This window comes from Salmo salar, chromosome ssa14 (assembly GCF_905237065.1).
Source record: "Salmo salar chromosome ssa14, Ssal_v3.1, whole genome shotgun sequence".
NCBI classification, from domain to species: domain Eukaryota; kingdom Metazoa; phylum Chordata; class Actinopteri; order Salmoniformes; family Salmonidae; genus Salmo; species Salmo salar.
In genome coordinates, this window is record NC_059455.1 from 69,447,493 (window position 1) to 69,471,250 (window position 23,758).

General features: G+C 44.3%; 1 protein-coding gene across 3 annotated transcripts in view; it reads left to right on the forward strand.

Annotated features, from left to right (window-relative positions):
* Positions 1–23,758, forward strand: part of arhgef2a (Rho guanine nucleotide exchange factor (GEF) 2a) — a 73,866-nt gene that overhangs the window by 38,651 nt on the left and 11,457 nt on the right. For all 3 annotated transcript variants that reach the window (XM_014142254.2, XM_014142257.2, XM_014142255.2), the window contains 17 exons: positions 648–810; positions 2,567–2,634; positions 2,870–2,933; positions 3,237–3,369; positions 5,111–5,220; positions 5,566–5,709; positions 6,026–6,276; positions 6,614–6,739; positions 10,910–11,027; positions 11,311–11,387; positions 12,683–12,854; positions 13,079–13,155; positions 13,316–13,488; positions 13,596–13,663; positions 14,944–15,138; positions 20,159–20,257; positions 20,358–20,407. In XM_014142254.2, coding sequence (XP_013997729.1) covers positions 648–810; positions 2,567–2,634; positions 2,870–2,933; positions 3,237–3,369; positions 5,111–5,220; positions 5,566–5,709; positions 6,026–6,276; positions 6,614–6,739; positions 10,910–11,027; positions 11,311–11,387; positions 12,683–12,854; positions 13,079–13,155; positions 13,316–13,488; positions 13,596–13,663; positions 14,944–15,138; positions 20,159–20,257; positions 20,358–20,407 — 2,088 coding nt within the window. The remainder of the gene's footprint in view (positions 1–647; positions 811–2,566; positions 2,635–2,869; positions 2,934–3,236; positions 3,370–5,110; positions 5,221–5,565; positions 5,710–6,025; positions 6,277–6,613; positions 6,740–10,909; positions 11,028–11,310; positions 11,388–12,682; positions 12,855–13,078; positions 13,156–13,315; positions 13,489–13,595; positions 13,664–14,943; positions 15,139–20,158; positions 20,258–20,357; positions 20,408–23,758) is intronic.

Genomic DNA, 23,758 nt, shown 5'->3' on the forward strand with positions numbered 1-23,758 from the left:
TGTCTAGATATTTACCACTTGAAAATATTGTTATTATGGAAAACTACAGAGTATTTGATTTTATAGAATGTTGTACAGTCATTCTGGCTACCGTGAGTTCCTTTTTTATTGCAAAGTTCATGTGATCGTCACAAGGCATCCTCCAAATTTATTTTCAATAGCATCCTCCAAACGAGAAAAGAGACAGAAGGACGAGAGAGTGGGAGGTAGTGAGTAAGGTGGTGGAGAAAAACCGTGAAAACCCACGTCTATTGTTTCATTATAGGCCTATGTTGTGTAACATGCTGGAGTCATCTTTCTTTCTCTCTCTCATATTAACATCCTCTGCTGGTCATCGCTGTCAGAAAATTCTGACCGGTCTTGTAAATGCTCTTACTTTTACAGTGACATTTTGGTTTTGAGACATACCCATACATACTGATCTAATACACAGGGAATCAAGTCTCGTGAAGTCCCTCTTTTGCTGCTGTTGCCCTAGCAACAGCTCACCCTGCCCAATTTAGCCACAAAAGAGGAAGCCTTCCCTGTCTACTTCCTGTGCTGGATGACAACAGACAAAAGGCTCTGACCTGTCCACCTCATGTCAACGGTGCCATTGTATGTAATCAGTGCATTCTGCTTCTCTCCTCTTTTGAATTTACTCCCAGAATAAGGAGAAAGAGCGCATGAGGGAGAGGGAGAAAGAGGCACGGGACAGGGAGGCGCGCTACAGCAACGGGCACCTCTTCACCTCCCTCACCGTGTCGGGAACCACCCTCTGTTCAGCATGCAACAAAAGCATCACTGCCAAGGAGGCCCTCAGCTGCCCCAGTGAGTAATACTAATGCTAATGCTACTACCACTACTAATACAACTACTACCACACACACACAGCACCCCTCTATAGTGTCCCTTAACTGCCCAAGTAAGCCTTGCCTACCCACCACATCCTTCAGATACAGGCCTCAGCTACACAAAAAGAGTACCTCAGCAAACCACAAAAGCACCTCAAAAACATACCATATCCTGTACCTCTAAAACCCTAAGATGCTTTAAAATAATGCAGCATCATTTATCAGGACATACATTGTCACGTCACTCTGTAGTGGCAGAATATCGGGGCACTACCAAAGGGAACAATCTATACCATTTCTTTCCAACCAAATCAAACGGTTACCTCTCTGTTAAACCGGTTAACTGTCCAAACAAACTACAACACAGTAATAAACTATAATGTGACGATCAATTTCGTTAAAATAGTTTGATTATGGACATTGATCTCCATGGAGTCAGATAATGGGTGAGAGAGAGGGAGCTTCACACCCACTCAAAAACACCTCTCCACTGTCATCACAACCAAATTGGCCTAGAAGAGCTGTAGCTCAATGTGTTTTCATTACATTTGATTTAACTTACAATAGATTGAGCTGGAATACATTTGGTTTGCATCTTTTGCTTAGTATTTCTTTTTGAAATATGTACATTTTAGGAATACATTTTGCGACACAGTTCACACACAAATATACATATTCATTTATGTAAAACCTGCCAAGGTGTGTCAGTCATGCGCACAGGCAAAACATTTCACACACAAATATAGACACAGTCCTGCTCATGTCACACACACACTCCCTTTCCTGTTATGCTGTCAGCCGGTGCACCTCCCCTACTTCGCTTTTTCTGCTGGGTAGCATTTCTTCATTGTCTTTCTCAACCAAACCTGATGCAGTTTTCCAGACAGAGAGGGTTGGTCACAGATAACAAACACCCTGTGTAGTGTCAGGACTCCATTCCCCTGTTCAGATAGTAGTCCCGGTGTTGTGTCAGAACTGTGCAACCTGTGCTGGCCCTGCACCAAGCTCTTTTCTGATATCCCACATTAACGTAGCCAGGCGCTAACTCAGTTCCTTGAGGCTCTTCCTATTTTGCGGGGGAGTTAGAGATCAAAGGTCACTCTTTTTGTTTTAGCCTTACAGCGTTGTTCTAATTCCTATTACTCAATTATGAAATATGGAAATTAGTTCCCGGTAACACTTAGGGGTTGGGAAGAATGTCCTGAATACCATGGATGCTAGAACACTCACAACTTTGTTTGGCTTGATTTCACAGCACCAAATCAAACAGGTGAATAAGTAATAGCAAAAACCGTCTTCACTCAAAATATTGTCTTAAAAGATCTCACAGGGAGTCATGATTGCCTTTTTCAGTGTGTAAGCCTACTAACTAGGCTTTAAGTCCAGATTTAGGTCAGACAAGTGTTAAGTGTGGGCGGTGGAGGGGCAGTGGAACTGGGTTAGAGGGTTCCAAAACACCCCTGGGTCGCCTCCCCTCCGGCAGTTATCTAAACCCTTACTTCCTGTTCACAAACCCTGTACAGGAAGTCAAACTTATTTGAAACAATGGCCACAATCAAGGCAGGGGGGAGAAAGAGGGAGATGCTCACCATATATTCAAAGTGTCTCCATATTCGATATGACAAAATAGAGGAACAGAATGAGGGACAAAATATTAATACAGGGTAGGGGGGACATTGAGAGGAGAGAGAGAAAGTAGTTGAGTGAGTCTCGTGTGTTTCTTTTTCTCACAGCTTGTAGTGTCACCATCCACAACCGCTGTCGAGACACGTTGCCCAACTGTGCCAAAATGAAACAGAGGGTAAGAGATGATAATACTGACTAAATATATAATTTAAACATTAAACTAGTGCCTTTCCATGACACACAAAATGATGGGAATTGCACGAGAAATACACATTAATTAATTGTGTAATATATGGATATTTGCCTTTTGATATGCTATCTGTATATTGCAACCTTATTCTACTACATATACAAGTATGCAATATCATATACCACGGCACTTATTATTAAACTGTATTCTGTAACCACAGCAACAGAAGATGGCTCTCATGAGGAACAACTCATCTCTGCAGAACGTGACCCTTCGTACCAAAAGTGAGTACATGCAAACACACAAACGTGCGCACGTAGGCACACGCTACACACTTCGAATTCTTTATTACATAGGCAAAGGAAAAATTATTTTTCACTATTGGACTAGAATGTAATAACAATGTCAGTTTTGCAATTGAGCAGGTTTCACTTTTAAACCCCTTAATTGCATCTGTGGAGACTCCTTTTCCACTTAGTTTTCCTTTTACATTATTCCACTATATTTCTCCTCCCACTCTTCCCTCTTCTTCCTTCCCCTCTTCCTCCTACTCCTCTTCTCCCCCTCCTATATCTACTCCTTGTTAGCCCCCATGATGAGGGAACGCCCCAGCTCAGCCATCTACCACTCTGACAACCTCCGCCAATCCCTGCTGGGCTCGCGCCGTGGACGCTCCGGCCTTTCCCTCTCCAAGAGCGTCTCCACCAATAACATTACAGGGTGAGCCCCGGCAGTGTACGAGAGAAACCTCAGTCAATCTTGTCATTGACATTAATAGTGACATCATGCCTATATGTCTGCCACATAAACACTTTTCATAGTAGAAATGAAAGTCCCACACACTGTCTGTGTTACAGTGCATTCGGAAAGTATTCAGACCCCTTCCCGTTTTCCACATTTTGTTGTGTTACAGCCTTATTCTAAAATGTATTCTTTTTTTCTCATCAATCTATACACAATACCCCATAATGACAAAGCAAAAAGAGGTTTGTAGAAATTCTTGCAAATGTTAAAAGTTATGTAAATAAGGTATGTTTTTTAAGTATCCAGACCCTTTGCTATGAGACAAGAAATTGAGCTCAGGTGCATCCTATTTCCTTGGATCATTCTTGAGATGTTTCTACAACTTGATTGGAGGCCACCTGTGGTCAATTCAATTGATTGGACATGATTTGGAAAGGCACACACCTGTCTATATAAGGTCCCATAGTTGACAGTGCATGTCAGAGCAAAAACCAAGCCATGAGGTCGAAGGAATTGTCTGTAGAGCTCCGAGAAAGGATAGTGTCTAGGCACAGATCTGGGGAAGAGTACCAAAGAACACAGTGGCCTCCATCATTCTTAAATGGAAGAAGTTTGGAACCACCAAGACTCTTCTTAGAGCTGGCTGCCCGGACAAATTGAGCAAACGAGCGAGAAGGGCCTTGGTCAGGCAAGTGACCAAGAACCCGATGGTCACACTGCCAGAGCTCCAGAGTTCCTCTGTGCAGATGGGAAATCCTTCCAGAAGGACAACCATCTCTGCCGCACTCCACCAATCAGGCCTTTATGGAAGCCACTCCTTAGTGAAAGGCACATGACAGCCAAGACAATGCAGGAGTGGCTTCGGGACAAGTCACTGAATGTCCCAGCCAGAGCCCGAACATCTCTGGAGAAACCTGAAAATAGCTGTGCAGCTACGCTCCCCATCCAAACGAATGGGAGAAACTCCCCAAATACAGCCGTGCCAAGCTTGTAGCGTCATACGCAAGAAGACTTGAGGCTGTAATTGCTGGCAAAGGTGCTTCAACAAAGTACTGAGTAAAGGGTCTGAATACTTATGTAAATGTTATATTTCAGTAATTTTTTTAAATACACATTTGCAAAATAATCTAAACTGTCATTATGGGGTGTTGTGTGTAGATTGATGGGGGGGGAACAAATTTTTATCAATTTTAGAGTAAGGCTGGAGTCGGAATACTTTCGAAATGCTGTGTGTGGTGTTTTATCGGTTTTGGTTTGATTTTACAAGGTTCAGACATGTATAATAACTGCCAGCAGTTGGTGATAGAGGAGCAATTGCAGATTCCAGTCTACTGAATGTGTGAACTAACATGTTTATCTACACATGGCATATGCCTCATCTCTGTGTGTGTCTCAGGACATAAGCATGAGTGGTAATATTCACAGTGGCTCGTACATTGGTGTGTTTTGTACCATTGTAATCATGTGTGTCTCTGTGTATCCCAATGCATGGATGGGTGTGCGTGTGTTTCGTCTCTGCTTGTCCTCTGTGTGATTTGTATCTATATCACCGTTTTTTTTTCTCGTTTTTTTCTGTGTGCTCATGCATATTTATGTTGTTGGTTTCTGTGTGTGTATACTGTACCTGCATGTGTATAATATACATGTTTCTTGGTGCATGTGTATATATATGTGTGTTTTTGTCTGTGTGTGTGTCCTCGTCCATGCCTCTACATAGGAACCTGAATGATGACTCTCCCTTGGGGCTGCGCAGGATCCTGTCCCAGTCCACAGACTCGCTCAACTTCAGGAACAGAGCCATGTCCATGGAGTCGCTCAACGATGAGGGTAAGACAGTGATGTGGTTGTGCCTTCTTGGGATTGAATGTGGGACATTTGTGCTCTGTATTTGCTATTGATCTTAAGTCTAGGTGCACAGATTGTGTAGCTTATGCAAGTCTTTGTGTCTGGGACAAGGTTGCATCCATTACGTAGGGAAAGCCTCAGGGATTTGGGGTAAGAACCTAAAAGGTATATTGGCAACTGTCATGTCCATGTCTACCTTCAAAGTGATAAGAAAAAATGAGAGATTGTCAGGAGCGACTTTAGAACTGAACATTTGAGGCATTGATGGTCTGTTTTTGTTTGTTGTTTGTTTGTTGTTAACGCTGGATGAATGTTTTCCTCTCTCAGGGGAAGAGTACTACACCTCCATGCTGGAGGAAATGGAGATTGAGGGGCGGGATTTTGAGGCGGACTCATGGAGCATGGCGGTGGACTCGGGCTACCTGCAGACGCATCGCAAAGACATCATCAAGCGGCAGGACGTCATCTATGGTGAGAGCAGTGACATGTATTTGAACCTCTTTCCCTTTGTGGTGAAAAGGCCATGATGGGCTGGACAACGAAAAAGTGGCAACTGGGGAGGGTGCTACTTGTTTCAGATCATGGCCACAATCCACTACTGTTGTGCCCTTGAGCAAGGTACCTAACCCCGACATAGCTCCAGGGGTGCAGCTGACCCTGTGCGTCCTCCCAAATTGTCATGTGTGTTCTACGTGTTTCTGGCAGGTTATGAACAGAGAAAAATATGAATGTTCTTTCGCAAGGTGTTACATGATCGACTCTCTCTTTGCGTTTCTGTCTTCCTCAGAGTTGATCCAGACAGAGCTGCACCATGTGCGGACGCTGCGCATCATGGAGAGGGTGTTCCGCCAGGGCATGCTGGAGGAGGTGCAGCTTGAGCCGGGCGTGGTGCACGCCATCTTCCCCTGCCTAGACCGTCTCACCGCCATACATGCCCGCTTCCTGGCACAACTGCTCACCCGGCGCAACCACAGCCTACAGCCTGGCAGCACCTACAACTTCACTATCCATCAGCTGGGAGATGTGCTACTGGAACAGGTAGAAAGACATGGACATTATACCCACTGCCTTATGTAACTGACTTGCCTAGTTAAATAAAGGTTAAGTAAAAATAATTATAAAATATGTGATCTATACATTTACCATCCTAGTGGATCATTCATTCTTTGCAAGACCTGAGAAACTATCTGGCCTTTGTCATACGTAATCTTAACTACACTGTACAAACAGAGGAGTATGGTCCTCCCCTGGTTCATCTCACGGTTACTTCCTTCTAGGGAGTTTATCTTAGCCACTCTGCTTTTGATTGGTCTTTGGGATCTAGGCTAGGGTACTTTAAGTAGATTTGATTTGATTGATTGACTGTTTCTCTCAGTTCTCGGGCCAGTGTGCTGACGAGATGAGGAAGACCTACGCTGAGTTCTGCAGCCGCCACCTGAAGGCTGTCAAGCTGTACAAGGAGCTGCTGGCCAAAGACAAGAGGTTCCAGTACTTCATACGGGTAAGACCGAGGGAGAGAGAGAAAAACATGATGTGACTTTGACATTTTTTACTTCTGAAACTTTTCCGGAATGTTTTGGCAATATTTACAGAATGTATTTCATGTCAATAAAAACATTGAATTGAGATGGGGATAGAGTGAACAACTGAGACCGAGGGAGAGCTTTTGTGTTTATGTAAAAAAATATATAAACCCACAAATTTTGTCACCACTACTGAAGTCTTACTTACATTTACATTTACATTTAAGTCATTTAGCAGACGCTCTTATCCAGAGCGACTTACAAAATGGTGCATTCACCTTATGATATCCAGTGGAACAACCACTTTACAATAGTGCATCTAAATCTTTTAAGGGGGGGTTAGAAGGATTACTTTATCCTATCCTAGGTATTCCTTAAAGAGGTGGGGTTTCAGGTGTCTCCGGAAGGTGGTGATTGACTCCGCTGTCCTGGCGTCGTGAGGGAGCTTGTTCCACCATTGGGGTGCCAGAGCAGCGAACAGTTTTGACTGGGCTGAGCGGGAACTGTGCTTCCTCAGAGGTAGGGGGGCCAGCAGGCCAGTAGTGGATGAACGCAGTGCCCTTGTTTGGGTGTAGGGCCTGATCAGAGCCTGAAGGTATGGAGGTGCCGTTCCCTTCACAACTCCGTAGGCAATCACCATGGTCTTGTAGCGGATGCGAGCTTCAACTGGAAGCCAGTGGAGAGAGCGGAGGAGCGGGGTGACGTGAGAGAACTTGGGAAGGTTGAACACCAGACGGGCTGCGGCGTTCTGGATGAGTTGTAGGGGTTTAATGGCACAGGCAGGGGAGCCCAGCCAACAGCGAGTTGCAGTAATCCAGACGGGAGATGACAAGTGCCTGGATTAGGACCTGCGCCGCTTCCTGTGTGAGGCAGGGTCGTACTCTGCGAATGTTGTAGAGCATGAACCTACAGGATCGGGTCACCGCCTTGATGTTAGTGGAGAACGACAGGGTGTTGTCCAGGATCACGCCAAGGTTCTTAGCACTCTGGGAGGAGGACACAAGGGAGTTGTCAACCGTGATGGCGAGATCATGGAACGGGCAGTCCTTCCCCGGGAGGAAGAGCAGCTCCGTCTTGCCGAGGTTCAGCTTGAGCTGGTGATCCGTCATCCACACTGATATGTCTGACAGACATGCAGAGATGCGATTCGCCGCCTGGTTATCAGAAGGGGGAAAGGAGAAGATTAATTGTGTGTCGTCTGCATAGCAATGATAGGAGAGACCATGTGAGGATATGACAGAGCCAAGTGACTTGGTGTATAGCGAGAATAGGAGAGGGCCTAGAACAGAGCCCTGGGGGACACCAGTGGTGAGAGCGCATGGTGCGGAGACAGATTCTCGCCACGCCACCTGGTAGGAGCGACCTGTCAGGTAGGACGCAATCCAAGCGTGGGCCGCGCCGGAGATGCCCAACTCGGAGAGGGTGGAGAGGAGGATCTGATGGTTCACAGTATCAAAGGCAGCAGATAGGTCTAGAAGGATGAGAGCAGAGGAGAGAGAGTTAGCTTTAGCAGTGCGGAGAGCCTCCGTGACACAGAGAAGAGCAGTCTCAGTTGAATGCCCAGTCTTGAAACCTGACTGATTAGGATCAAGAAGGTCATTCTGAGAGAGATAGCAGGAGAGCTGGCCAAGGACGGCACGTTCAAGAGTTTTGGAGAGAAAAGAAAGAAGGGATACTGGTCTGTAGTTGTTGACATCGGAGGGATCGAGTGTAGGTTTTTTCAGAAGGGGTGCAACTCTCGCTCTCTTGAAGACGGAAGGGACGTAGCCAGCGGTCAAGGATGAGTTGATGAGCGAGGTGAGGAAGGGGAGAAGGTCTCCGGAAATGGTCTGGAGAAGACGCGAGATTTCATCTGGAGAGAGAGGGGAGAAAGAGGTCAAAGCACAGGGTAGGGCAGTGTGAGCAGGACCAGCGGTGTCGTTTGACTTAGCAAACGAGGATCGGATATCGTCAACCTTCTTTTCAAAATGGTTGACGAAGTCATCCGCAGAGAGGGAGGAGGGGGGGGGAGGGGGAGGAGGATTCAGGATGGAGGAGAAGGTTACAAAGAGCTTCCTAGGGTTAGAGGCAGATGCTTGGAATTTAGAGTGGTAGAAAGTGGCTTTAGCAGCAGAGACAGAAGAGGAGAATGTAGAGAGGAGTGAGTGAAAGGATGCCAGGTCCGCAGGGAGGCGAGTTTTCCTCCATTTCCGCTCGGCTGCCCGGAGCCTTGTTCTGTGAGCTCGTAGTGAGTCGTCGAGCCACGGAGCAGGAGGGGAGGACCGAGCCGGCCTGGAGGATAGGGGACAGAGAAAATCAAAGGATGCAGAAAGGGAGGAGAGGAGGGTTGAGGAGGGTTGAGGAGGCAGAATCAGGAGATAGGTTGGAGAAGGTTTGAGCAGAGGGAAGAGATGATAGGATGGAAGAGGAGAGAGTAGCGGGAGAGAGAGAGCGAAGGTTGGGACGGCGCAATACCATCCGAGTAGGGGCAGAGTGAGAAGTGTTGGATGAGAGCAAGAGGGAAAAGGATACAAGGTAGTGGTCGGAGATTTGGAGGGGAGTTGCAATGAGATTAGTGGAAGAACAGCATCTAGTAAAGATGAGGTCAAGCGTATTGCCTGCCTTGTGAGTAGGGGGGGAAGGTGAGAGGGTGAGGTCAAAAGAGGAGAGGAGTGGAAAGAAGGAGGCAGAGAGGAATGAGTCAAAGGTAGACGTGGGGAGGTTAAAGTCACCCAGAACTGTGAGAGGTGAGCCATCCTCAGGAAAGGAACTTATCAAGGCGTCAAGCTCATTGATGAACTCTCCAAGGGAACCTGGAGGGCGATAAATGATAAGGATGTTAAGCTTGAAAGGGCTGGTAACTGTGACAGCATGGAATTCAAATGAGGAGATAGACAGATGGGTCAGGGGAGAAAGAGAGAATGTCCACTTGGGAGAGATGAGGATTCCAGTGCCACCACCCCGCTGGCTCGATGCTCTAGGGGTATGCGAGAACACGTGGGCAGACGAAGAGAGAGCAGTAGGAGTAGCAGTGTTATCTGTGGTAATCCATGTTTCCGTCAGCGCCAGGAAGTCTAGGGACTGGAGGGTAGCATAGGCTGAGATGAACTAAGCCTTGTTGGCTGCAGACCGGCAGTTCCAGAGGCTGCCGGAGACCTGGAACTCCACGTGGGTCGTGCGCGCTGGGACCACCAGGTTAGAGTGGCAGCGGCCACGCGGTGTGAAGCGTTTGTATGGCCTGTGCAGAGAGGAGAGAACAGGGATAGACAGACACATAGTTGACAAGCTACAGAAGTGTTGTTTCTTGTATTATTGTCTCCTGTGTCTTTAGAGAACTGTTTCACTTTGATATCCTTTTTCTTCTGTCCTGATTTTCTCTTTCTTTTCTTCTGTTAACTAGATATTCTTTGTTGTTCTTCGTTAGCTAGCTAGCTTCTTCCAAAAGAGTCCCTAGCAACTGCTTAGCAACTGGTAAACAATTCAGCTTGCTAAGATAACTACAATTTTATGAAAAATAGTTATTTTTTCAAAAGCCTATCTTCTTTGTTTGTTGCTTGTTTTTTCTCCTATTCAGTCTTGCAGTTTTCTTTTGCTTTTTTCCGATGTACTTCACTCTAAAAACCATGTAAATTTCAATATTTGTAGGAGCTCATTTTTCAGCTGCTGCTGCTCAAATTGGAGTTCCGGAACACATTACTTGTGATGATCATGCTATTTGGTAGTTTAGTATTCCTTAGCAGAGAGAGAGAGAGGGGGCACAGAGAAAGAAAAATAGGCCAATGGAAACGTTTGTGTGCATGTACTTTTTCTATTGTAAATGGTATGTTTTATCTCTCATTTAGATTTAAAGCTCTTCATGCTAGTTTTGAGGGTGTATCATTCATATCAATTGATATCTGCAGAATTCCAGTGAAAAAAATGATTTGCTCTTGATTGCATTACAAAACACAAATATTTGTTGTTTTCCATCCATCCTTCTGTTTGCCGCTTTTCCTGTTTTTCCTCACCTCTTTTTGTCTTGTTCATATTCATGTCTTCCTTTCTCCTGCTGTTTCACTCTTCTTTCCCTCTCACTCTCTCGTGCTCTCTTTCACACTAACTCTATCTTTCTCTCTCACTTTCTCTCCCTCTGTCTCTCAACTTTAATCTCTTTCCCGCTCTCTGTTCAGCGGGTGTGTCGCGGTCACCTGTTGCGTCGCCATGGCGTCCAGGAGTGCATCCTGTTGGTCACTCAGCGCATCACCAAGTACCCCGTACTCATCCAGCGTATCCTTGACAACACCAAGGGTGAGAACAAGACCCCGTGAATAAAGCAAGTGGAACCAGGGCGAGGGTGATAAGTCATGCTCACATTAGAATAAAATATATTGTTGGGGGAAGCTAAATATAACGTGGGGTATCAAAAATGTAGCCAAACTATGCCAGCTTTTTATATCATGAGACGAGGTTCCTCAGAACTAACTAAAAGCACAGGGTCTTTAAAGGCAATGACGGAGCATGGTAAAAAACAGCACTACTAATAATGTCTAGCCCCCTTATAACCCTCTCTCTTTCTCGCTCCCTTAACCAGACAATGAAGAGGAGGCCTCCTGTCTGACCCAGTCTCTGACTCAGATCAGGGAGCTACTCACCTCAGTGGACCAGCAGGTGCTTTACTCCTCTATTAATCCGTTTATAGTTTGATTTACTCGGGTTATTACTGAGATCAATTCTGACATGAACTAACACCTGTTAGTCAGATTAAATTAAAGGACGCCATTTTGACTTGCCACACTATCTATGAACCCGTCCTTTTACTATGTCCATGAGAAAGTGGCAATTACACAGTGCAGAAAATACATTGCACACTGACACTATTGTGAACCAGGTTTGTGTTCATTAGGGCAGGGGTTCCCAAACTTTTTCACTCGGGGGGGCCCTTCCAGCATTGGGGAACATCCTGCACCATGTCTATTTCTATGGGCACAAGCTGTTCACACCCCTCTTGTTGGTGGAGAGAATTTTGCAGGTTTAAAGCTTATTTCCAGCAATTCTACACATTTTGTCATGGGGTGCAAAGAAAAGTGTTACTGGAACTAAGGGGCCTAGCCCAAACCATGAAAAACAGCCTCAGACCATTATTCCTACTCCACCAAACTTTACAGTTGGCACTATACATTGGGGCAGGTAGCATTCTCCTGCCAAACCCAGATTCGTCCTTCGGACTGCCAGATGGTGAAGCGTGATTAATCAATCCAGAGAACGCGTTTCCACTGCTCCAGAGTCCAATGGCGGCGAGCTTTACACCACTCCAGCCGACACTTGGCATTGCACATGGTGATCTTAGGCTTGTGTGCGGAAGCTCGGCTATGGAAACCCATTTCATGAAGCTCGCACAAAACAGTTCTTGTGCTGACGTTATACAGAACTCGGCGGTCCCGTTCTGTGAGCTTGTGTGGCCTACCACTTCGCGGCTGAGCCGTTGTTGCTCCTAGATGTTTCCACTTCAAAATAACAGCACTTACAGTTGACTAGGACAGCTGTAGCAGGGCAGAAATTTGACATGTTGGAAATGTGGCATCCTATGACGGTGCCACGTTGGCAGTCACTAAGATCTTCAGTAAGGCTATTCTACTTCCAATGTTTGTCTATGGAGATTGCATGGCGATGTGCTCTATTTTATACACTTTGCTGTCAGCAACAGGTGTGGCTGAAATAGCTGAATCAACTAATTTGATGGGGTGGCCACATACTTTGGTGTATATATAGTGTATATTATTACATTTTTAGGAGGGCGGGACCCCCACCCCCCCTGCCGACCCCTCGTACCCGCCACAGTTTGGGAACCACTGCATTAGGGCATGTAAATGAATAATTCTCATTGGACAAGTCCAGGTAGTCCCTCCCTGTTTCAGTCCATTTGCTTCCATTCAGTGCCTAATGAACATGACCCTGCTGTCCAGGTGATGGAGCTTGAGCGGACCCAGAGGCTGCAGGAGATCCGGGCCAGGCTGGACCCTCGCGCCGAGGCCAAGGTGAGGGACGGTGGCCTGTTCAGAGGAGGAGAGTTGCTCCGCAGGAGACTCATCCATGAGGGAATGCTGCTCTGGAAAACCCCTGGGTCCAGGCTCAAAGGTGTGTGTGTGTGTGTGTCTGTATGTATGGCTGAGGACGGGCTATTTGTAATGGCTTGAGTGGAATGGATGTATTAACAGTGTCAAACACATGGAAACCAGCCTCCACTAGCTTAATTTGTCACAGAAGTTTGTAGGTGATGGAACCATCCCCAAAACATGTTGTTTAACCATGTTTTAAAGGAGGTTTTTATTTTGTGTGCGTGTGCATGCGTGTGTGTTTAGATGTGCAGGTCCTGCTGATGACAGACATCCTAGTGTTCCTACAGGAGAAAGACCAGAGGTTCATCTTCCCTTGTCTAGTAAGTACAAACACACACGTTTACACTCTCTCTCACAATGACAAACAAAAAACACTTGTGTGCGTATATAGACTTTTTTTGTCACAATTTAATATACCGTATGGGGAAGTCAGGGAATATAGCAGCTCTCCTTCTTTCTCTCCTCTCTCCCTCTTTGCAGGACAAGTCTCCGGTCCTCTCCCTGCAGAACCTCATGATTAGGGAGATAGCCAATCAGGAGCGAGGGCTCTTCCTCATCAGTGACTCCTCTCCTCCGGAGATGTATGAGGTCCATGCTGCCTCGAAAGATGACAAGAACACCTGGATACGCCTCATACAACACACTGTCAGGAGGTACGTACAGACAGACAGACAGACAGACAGCCTGCCTGCCTGCCTGCCTGCCTGCCTGCCTGCCTGCCTGCCTGCCCATACACTCAAAAAAAATTCTGTCTCTGCAGTTGTCCTTCCAGGGAAGAGTTCCCACTCATAGAGACTGAAGACAAGGCCCTTCTGAGACGACTGAAAGGTCAGCAATGAACACACACACACACAATCATACAGATCAATATGTAATGTAGAGATGGCAAGATTGCGCGGACAGACACGGCAGCCCTATTTCTAGGTCCAACTTTGCACTATTTCGTTTTTTGTATTATTTCTTATTTTATTTGCTCAGAACATTTATGGTATAATTTCCTATAACTGACAAGAACTTCTGGACCACAAATTTGACTTCCCAGACCTGAACCCTTTGTTTGGGTTACACAACGCAGCCCCATTCATCCCGGGCGATTTACCAAAAAGATGCCGCCGAAGGAGAGCTAGGAGAGCTGTCGTTCTAGTCAGTCTCCGTAGAAGGGCAAACCACCCACTGCTTCAGAGTATATTACTTGCTAATATACAGTCTCTGGACAATAAGGTAGACGAGCTCAGGGTGAGGATCTCCTTCCAGAAGGACACAAGAGGTTGTAACACAATTTGTCTTACAGAGACATGGTTCTCCCCAGCTACACCTTCTCCGTCCACACAGTCTGTTTGCTTATCCGTATATCGTGCGGACAGGAAGAAAGAACTCTCCGGGAAAAGCAAAGGTGGACGTGTATGTTTCATGATTAATAACTCATGGTGTGATTGTGGCCACGTATAAAAAATGAAAACCTTTTGCTCTCCCCATCTGGAATACCTCTCCATCAAATGCCGATTTTGCCGGTTTTTGTCATGGCCGTTTATATCCCCCCTCAAGCCGACACCACGGTGGCACTCAAGGAGCTATACAGGACTTTGAGCAAACTGGAAACCACATATCCTGAGGCCGCATTTGTTGTAGTTGGGAAATTCAACAAAGGAAATCTGAAGAAAATTCTCCCGTGGTAGGCCTGATTACCAAAAATTACGAGACAGGGAGGAGTCTAGAGCCCTGGCGGAGACCGAAGAGAGAGCACACCCCCATCCACATCGACAGGGCCGCAATAGAGAGGGCCAAAAGCGTCAAGTTCCTTGGCGTGAACATCACTGATGACCTGAAATGGTCCAACCACACCGACACCTTGGTAAAGGCATTGTCGCGCCTCTTGTCGCACCTCAGGAGGCTGAAGAAATTCAGTGTGAATATGATTGCCCCCCGCTTTTAAGTTGAGGTCTTGAGGAGCATCATGTCAGGTTTTCCCTCTCTCCCCTTCCTCTTTCCCTCTCTTTCTCCCTTTCCTTCCCTCTTTCTCTCTACTCTTTCCCTCTTTCTCTTTACTCCATCTCTTTCCGCCCCCATCCCTTCAATCTTCCTTTCTCTACCTTCATCTCTCCTTCCAGCGGACATCCAGCAGAAGGACCGGGAGGTGCTAGAGCTGCTCCAGGAGCGAGTCACCCTGTTCTCGGACCTAGCCGAGGTGACAGGGGGCCAGGAGATCATGCTGCCGGGGGGCCCCAACTCCCGGAACCTGTTCCGGGCTGACATGCCCCAGGTGCCGCTCGGCGAGAGACTGCTCATGGACGCCATCGCAGAGGGTGAGGGGTTGGTGGTGGGGGAGAAAAAGTGAAGAAGATGGCCTTCCCTGTGGCTCAGTTGGTAGAGCATGGTGTGTGCAACGCCAGGGTTGTGGGTTCGATTCCCACGGAGCCCCAGTACAAAAAAAAAAATGCATGAAATGAAAATGAAATGTATGTATTCACTACTGTAAGTCGCTCTGGATAAGAGTGTCTGCTAAATGACTAAAATGTAAGATAGGTAGGGTAATAGACAGAAGGATGGAGAGCAAGTATTTCAGTTTCAAGAAAATCAACACAAAAGCTTAATGGAATTATAATTAATTTAAGTGTTGCTATGACAGCCGTCAAAAATAGTCAATTATTGTCAGCTCGTGGTTACATGGTGTGCTTCTTCATGCAATGGCATTAGTTGGAGCATGTCCATGCCACAACAAAAGCTTGTGAGTGCATTGCTGATGTTGGTTTTTTCTTGAGATATAAGGTCTGTTCTCTCAGCGATTACATTTTGTGCTCATAATGGGCTCTTAGCATTGCCATCTCTTCCTTTCTCCTGTCTCACCGTTCCACTACAGTTTCATTTGGTGGTGGCACGGGCACCTGTTTAGTGCGCACTGTTTTGGCTTTTTTGATGTCTTAGGTGTAGTTTCAGACTGAGGCTCAGAATCCGAAGAGTAATCATCAGAGATGTCATGGTTAATTTCTTCCCCACCATCTGAGTCGTTTTCATTTGGATTTTGTAGCAACGCTAACGCAGCATGTGCATCCATTCGTCTTGGTCTTCTGGCCGTTGTAAATTCTGCACGCTCTCACTGTGTATGTACTCTAAGTTGGCCAGAGTAGACTGATAAAACTGCGTGGATTTGGTGGACTGATATAGGGTAAATACCATTTTGAGATTATCACTAGAATATACTAATACAATAGAATGGCAATCCCTGTTCTTCATTCACAATTGGTGATTACATAATTATGCATCGTTCGCTTCCCCTCTCTCATCAACTCACCCATTCTCCCCCTTTATCCCCCATCATACTTTACTTAATTTATTTAATCTGTTGTTATATGTGTGAAATTAGTTTAGGTTCAGTTTCGAGGCAATTATTGGTGTGATTATCAACTGGGCACGGCAGGAGCCCAGTTGATAAGGAGCGGAGCAGGCCCTACTGTCGGGAGAAGGAGTGGCATTGGGGGAAAACCATTCAAAAAATGACATTCCCCTTCTAAAACTGGTCATAACTCCAGTTCTGTTTGTGATATTTTATTCTAACAACCACAGTGTGTTATATAGATTTATTTAGGAAAAGTCAAGGATGGAATGGGGCATGACTTTAACCTGTTGCAAAAAGACGCTAGCGGAACCCCTCGCCAACAGCCAGTGAAATAGCAGGGCGCCAAATTCAAAACAACAAAAATCTCAAAATTCTAATTTCTCCAACATACAAGTATTATACACCATTTTAAAGATAAACTTCTTGTTAATCCAACCACAGTGTCCGATTTCAAAAAGGCTTTACGGCGAAAGCATACCATTAGATTATGTTAGGACAGCGCCTAGACAAGAAAAACCACACAGCCATTTTCCAAGCAAGGAGAGGTGTCACAAAAACCAGAAATACAGCTAAAATTAATCACTAACCTTTGACGATCTTCTTCAGATGTCACTCCCAGGACTCAATGTTACACAATACATGTATGTTTTGTTCGATAAAGTTCATATTGTTATCCAAAAAACCCATTTTACATTGGCGCGTAATGTTCAGAAATGTTTTTCCTCCAAAACCGCTGGTGAATGAGCACATCAATTTACAGAAATACACATCATAAACATTGATTAAAGATACGAGTGTTTTACATAGGATTAAAGATAAACTTCTCTTTAACTTCTTACATCTAGGCGTTCCGCAAGCGGAACCCCGATCCGCCAGCGGAACCCCTGGCCAACAGCCAATGGGATCGCATGGCGCAAAATACAAAAACAACTAAAATACCACAATTAAATTCTCAAACATACAACTATTTTACACCATTTTAAAGATACACTTCTCCTGAATCCAACCACGTTGTCCGATTTCAAAAAGGCTTTACAGTGAAAGCAAAACATTAGATTATGTTAGGATACCACCACAGCAAAAAAACAACACGGCCATTTTCCAAGCAAGGGTAGCCGTCCAAAAGCACAAAAAACAGCTAAAATTATGCACTAACCTTTGACGATCTTCATCAGATGACACTCCTAGGACATTATGTTAGACAATACATGCATTTTTTGTTCCATCAAGTTCATATTTATATCCAAAAAACCCATTGTACATTGGCGCGTGACGTTCAGAAAATGTATTCACCCCAAAAGTTCCGGTGAATGTGCACCATAATTTACAGAAATACTCATCATAAATGTTGACAAAATATATAACAATTAATTAAAGAAGTATAGATTAACTATTCCTTTATGCAAACGCTTTGTCAGATTTCAAAATAACTTTACGGAGAAAGCACATTGTTCAATATTCTGAGTACTGAGCCCCAAGCTATTCAGTTAGCCGTCCAGCCACGGCATCCACAAAACGCTGAAATATGTTAAAAATATTATCTTACCTTTGCTGAGCCACGGCTGAATGCACTCGGAAGGGCTCCCACTTCCACAAGAAATGTTCATTTGTTCGATAAAGTCCATAATTTATGTCGAAATAAATCAGTTTTGATAGCGCGTCCAGATCACCATTCCAAAATGCATCTATCCACCGTCGACGAAAAGTTATAAAGTTCCCTCAGCGTTTGTAGAAACATGTCAAACCATGTTCACAATCAATCTTTAGGGTGTTTTTAACGTAGAATTTCGATAATATTCCAACCGGACAATAGCAGATTCATTACAGAAGAAAAATAAAAATGGCTAGCCCTGCGTGAGCACGCACGAGGTAGGTCAATGACACCAGGTCGACCACTTACTGTTCCGGGTATTATTCAATCAAATTGCATTGTAGAAGCCTCAAACAAGGTTCTAATGACTGACATCTAGTGGAAGCCTTAGGAAGTGCAATATGACATCACAGACACTGTAGTTTAGATAGAACATCATTTGAAATGACTACAACCATGTGAGGTCAAACTTCCTGGTTGGATTTTTCTCAGGTTTTTGTTATACTCACAGACATCATTCAAACAGTTTTAGAAACTTGAGTGTTTTCTTAACGTTTATCGTGAGTAATTTAGTAAATTCACCGGCAGTGTTCGGTGGGAATGCTAGTCACATGCTAGTCACATGCTAATGTAAAAAGCTGGTTTTTGATATAAATATGAACTTGATTGAACAAAACATGCATGTGTTGTATAACATAATGTACTAGGATTGTCATCTGATGAAGATCATCAAAGGTTAGTGCTGCATTTAGCTGTGGTTTGGGTTTATGTGACATTATATGCTAGCTTGAAAAATGGGTGTCTGATTATTTCTGGCTGGGTACTCTGCTGACATAATCTAATGTTTTGCTTTCGTTGTAAAGCCTTTTTGAAATCGGACAGTGTGGTTAGATTACCGAGAGTCTTGTCTTTAAAATGGTGTAAAATAGTCATATGTTTGAGAAATTGAAGTAATAGCATTTCTAAGGTATTTGAATAACGCGCCACGGGATTACACTGGCTGTTGAGTAGGTGGGACGCAAGCGTCCCACCTAGCCCATAGAAGTTAAGAATAAATAAATTCATGAGCAGTTCAAATGACTGCTTTAACGGTTCTAGTGTTAACTGACTTCAACGATACTTCAAAGTTGCCATGTTCACGGTTGTACTTGGCAATCAACTGTTGCTATTACTTTCCTCATTATTCAACAGATGCATGTGTAATGTGTTGGCACAAAATAGCTGCCAGGTGGTGGCTCAGTTGCCAAACATACCATACATTTCAGATGACTGACTTCAAAGTTCCCTCCATAGAAGGCCATTGGTTTGCTTACATTACGGTTTTACTTTACTTGGAACCGTCAAACAGACATTTGAATTGTGTACTGTCTGAACAATTATAGATACATTTAATTGTCCTCGGAGAAGGAACTTATTTTTCAAAGCCTTGTACAGTGCCTTCAGAAAGTATTCATACCCCTTGACTTAGTCCACATTGTGTTGTTAAAGCCTGCATTTAAAATGGATAACATATTTGTTTTTGCCCGCCCATATGGAAAAGAATCATAAACATCTCATCTTGTATGGCAGAAGAAAGTCATTTGTACAAAAAATCTAAGTATCTGGTAAGATTTTGATATGTTTTGCCTTATGTTAGTGGTTCTCAAACCTCTGCCCGGGGACCCCCAGCTTTTCCATGTATTTTATCTATTCCAGAGCTAGCACACCAGATTCAACTCGTCACTGATCATCAAGGCCTTGAATAGATGAATCAGGTGAGCTAGTTTAGAGCTACAACAAAATTGGGAAACGTATGAGCAACAACAATTATTATAAGAAAAGTGTATGTTCTAACCATTATAGTAGGTTTCACATTGTTTTTATAAGTCAATATATAAAAAATCATGATAATTACTATCAGAAATGTTTATTTTAATATACATTTTCAGGTATGAGTTTCCATGGTTAAAAAAGCAATAGGCTGGGCAGCACCTCCTACTGGACAGTTGATTTACCTACAGCTATCCCTTTGGTCCCCCATCCAGGGTTCTAACCAAGCCCTGCTTAGTTTTGATATTTGTCACTGAATACTACCAATGTGCTATCAAGATAATCTTAAAATACTTATTAGATTACTTATTAGATTTTTGTACAAATACTCTTCTTCTGCCATACAAGATTCTTGTTTAAATATTCATGATTCTTTTTGTATTAATCTTGTTTGTGTATTTGCTGCCATCTGTATTACTTTGTTAGATTCTTCCATATCTTGTCCATGTGGGCGGAGATGTGACTTTAGGCCCAATGGAATGGTCTAAAATGTGAACTCGACCCACCCTGTCACAGGTGAGCTGAAATGAATGCACCATACATTTTGTTAAGGCACTGATGCTGTATTGTCTCCATTTGTGTCTCCCAGTGGATAGGCTGAGTGAGCTACTGCTGGGCTCCACCTTTGCAGTGCCTCTGCCCTGCAGTTTCAACGGTCACCCGAACCACACGGGAGCACTAGTGATCAGTGAGTTACTCCTCTGTGCCATTAATTGACAAGGCTTATAGTAGTCTAGTCTCCATAGCACTTTGAGCAATGACTATTGATGACTGTTGTTTGTTTGTAGATGGCCAGGAGGTGGTTCTCAACGGAATGCACGGGTGCCCAGCAGCAAAGGTAAAGGTCTTAATAATAATGATTATATTATAATAATAATAATAGCATGGTCATTTAGTGTGGTCTACCAGGCTTAGAACCAAGGTATCCCATGCGCCACAATAATGTTTTAGCTAAGCCAAGTCCTTAGCTCGGGACGCTAACAGAATTCTTCAGGTCCCAGGCAAGATTACTCATTGTGAGCATGGTTCACATGTGGGAATCAAATCAAGGTGTAGACTAACAGTGAAATGCTTGCTTACTTACGGGCCCTTCCCAAAAATGCGGAGAGAAAAAAGATAAATAGTAGAAAAATAATAACACGAGGAATAAATACACAATGACTTGGCTTTATACACAGGGTACCAGTACCAAGTCAATGTGCAGGGTTATGAGGTAATTAAGGTAGATGTGTACATCCAGGTAGGGATAGTGACTAGCCAGCAGGATAGATAATAAACAGTAACAGCAGTGGTCAATGATGTCAATGCAGATAGTCTGGGAAGCTATTGGTTAACTAATTAACTAACTATTTAGCAGTATGGCTTAGGGGTAGAAGCTGTTCAGGGTCCTGTTAGTTCCAGACTTGGTGTATCGGTAACGCTGGCCTTGCGGTAGCAGAGAACAGTCTATGACATGGGTGGCTGGAGTCTTTGAAAATGTTTTGGGCCTTCCTCTGACACCGCTTGGTATAGATGTTCTGGATGGCAGGGAGCTCGGCCGTACTCACTACCCTCTGTAGCGCCTTGCTTTCGGATGCCAATCAGTTGCCATACCAAGCAGTGAAGCATCCAGTCAAGCTCTCAAAGGTGCAGCTCTAGAACTTTTTGAGGGCCCATGCCAAGTCTTTTCAGCCTCCTGAGGGGAAGAGGCATTGTCATGCCCTCTTCACTACTGTGTTGGTGTTTGTGAGCCTTGATAATTCCTTAGTGATGTGGACCCTGAGGAACTTGAAGCTCTAGACCTGCTCCACTACAGCACTTGTCAATTGGGGTGGGATCGCCCCTCCATTTCCTGTAGTCCACGATCAGCTCCTGTTGTCTTGCTGACGTTGAGGGAGAGGTTGTTGTCCTGGAACCACACTGCAAGGTCTCTGACCTCCCTATTGGCTATCTCATCGTCGTCTGTGATCAGGCCTATCACCGTCGTGTCGTCGGCAAACTTAATGATGGTGTTGGAGTCGTGCGTAGCCATGCAGTCAGGGCTGAACAGGGAGTACAGGAGGGGACTAAGCATGCACACCAGACGGGCCCCGTGTTGAGGGTCAGCGTGGCGCATGTGTTGTTGCTTACCCTCACCACCTGGGGACATCCCATCAGGAAGTCCAGGATCCAGTTGCAGAGGGAGGTGTTTAATCCCAGGGTCCTTAGCTTGGAGGGCACTATGGTGTTGAACGCTGAGCTGTAGTTAATGAACAGAATTCTCATGTAGGTATTCCTTTTGTCCAGGTGGGGGAGGGCAATAGAGATTGCGTCATCTTTGGATCTGTTGGGGCGGTGTGTGAATCGAAGTGATGGTGTTGATGTGAGCCATGACCAGCCTTTCAAAGCATTTCATGGCTACAGATGTGAGTGCTACGGGGCAATAGGGGTGGCAGCGTAGCCTAGTGGTTAAAGCATTGGACTAGTAACGGAAAGGTTGCAAGATCGAATCCCCGAGCTGACAAGGTACAAATCTGCCGTTCTGCCCCTGAACAAGGCAGTTATAACCCACTGTTCCTAGGCCGTCATTGAAAATAAGAATTTGTTCTTAACTTCTATGGGCAAACGTCCCACCCTAGTCAACAGCCAGTGGAATCGTGTGACGCGAAATGCAAATACCTCAAAAATGCTATAACTTCAATTTCTCAAACATATGACTATTTTACACCATTTTAAAGACAAGACTCTCGTTAATCTAACCACATTGTCCGATTTCAAAAAGGCTTTACAGCGAAAGCAAAACATTAGATTATGTCAGGAGAGTACCCTGCCAAAAATAATCACACAGCCATTTTCAAAGCAAGCATACATGTCACAAAAACCAAAACCACAGCTAAATGCAGCACTAACCTTTGATGATCTTCATCAGATGACACTCCTAGGACATTATGTTATACAATACATGCATGTTTTGTTCAATCAAGTTCATATTTATATAAAAAAACAGCTTTTTACATTAACATGTGATGTTCAGAACTAGCATACCCACCGAAAACTTCCGGTGAATTTACTAAATTACTCATGATAAACGTTGACAAAATACATAACAATTATTTTAAGAATTATAGATACAGAACTCCTTTATGCAAAAGCTATGTCAGATTTTAAAATAGCTTTTCGGCGAAAGCACATTTAGCAATATTCTGAGTACATAACTCGGCCATCACAGGCTAGCTAATTTGACACCCACCAAGTTTGGGGCTCACTGAACTCAGAATTACTATTAGAAAAATTGGATTACCATTGCTGTTCTTCGTCAGAATGCACTCCCAGGACTTCTACTTCAACAACAAATGTTGTTTTGGTTCCAAATAATCCATAGTTCTATCCAAATACCTCTGTTTTGTTCGTGCGTTCAGGTCACTATCCGAAGGGTAACGCGCGAACGCATTTTGTGACAAAGAATTTCAAAATATTCCATTACCATACTTAGAAGCATGTCAAACGCTGTTTAAAATCAATTTTTATGCAATTTTTCTCGTAAAATAGCGATAATATTCCAACCGGGCAACGTTGTATTCATTCAAAGGCTGAAAGAAAAAAAATTGAGAAGTCTCGTGAACGCGCATCTCAGTCTCACTGTCCTCAGGCTGACCACTCACAAACAGAGCTGCTGTACTTTGCCCAGAGACAGCAGACACCCCATTCCACTTTCTGGCGGCTTTAGAGAGCCAATGGAAGCCTTAGAAAGTGTCACGTTACAGCACAGATGCTGTATTTTCGATAGAGATGCAACAGAAGGACAACAAATTGTCAGACAGGGCACTTCCTGTATGGAATCTTCTCAGGTTTTGGCCTGCCATATGAGTTCTGTTATACTCAGAGACACCATTCAAACAGTTTTAGAAACTTTAGAGTGTTTTCTATCCAAATATACTAATTATATGCATATTCTCGTTTCTGGGCAAGAGTAGTAACTAGTTTAAATCGGGTATGTTTTTATCCGGCCGTGAAAATAATGCCCCCTAGCCCCAACAGGTTAACAGACTTGCCTAGTTAAATAAAGGTAAAAATAAATAAATAAAATTGTCATTTAGACAGGTTACATTGGCGTTCTTGGGCAGAGGTATTATGGTGGTCTGCTTGAAACATATTCAAAAAGTTTAGTCCGAAGTTTTGTTTGAATCTTTGCGATGCGCAAGTCATCATGAGCTGTTTGAATGAACATTTC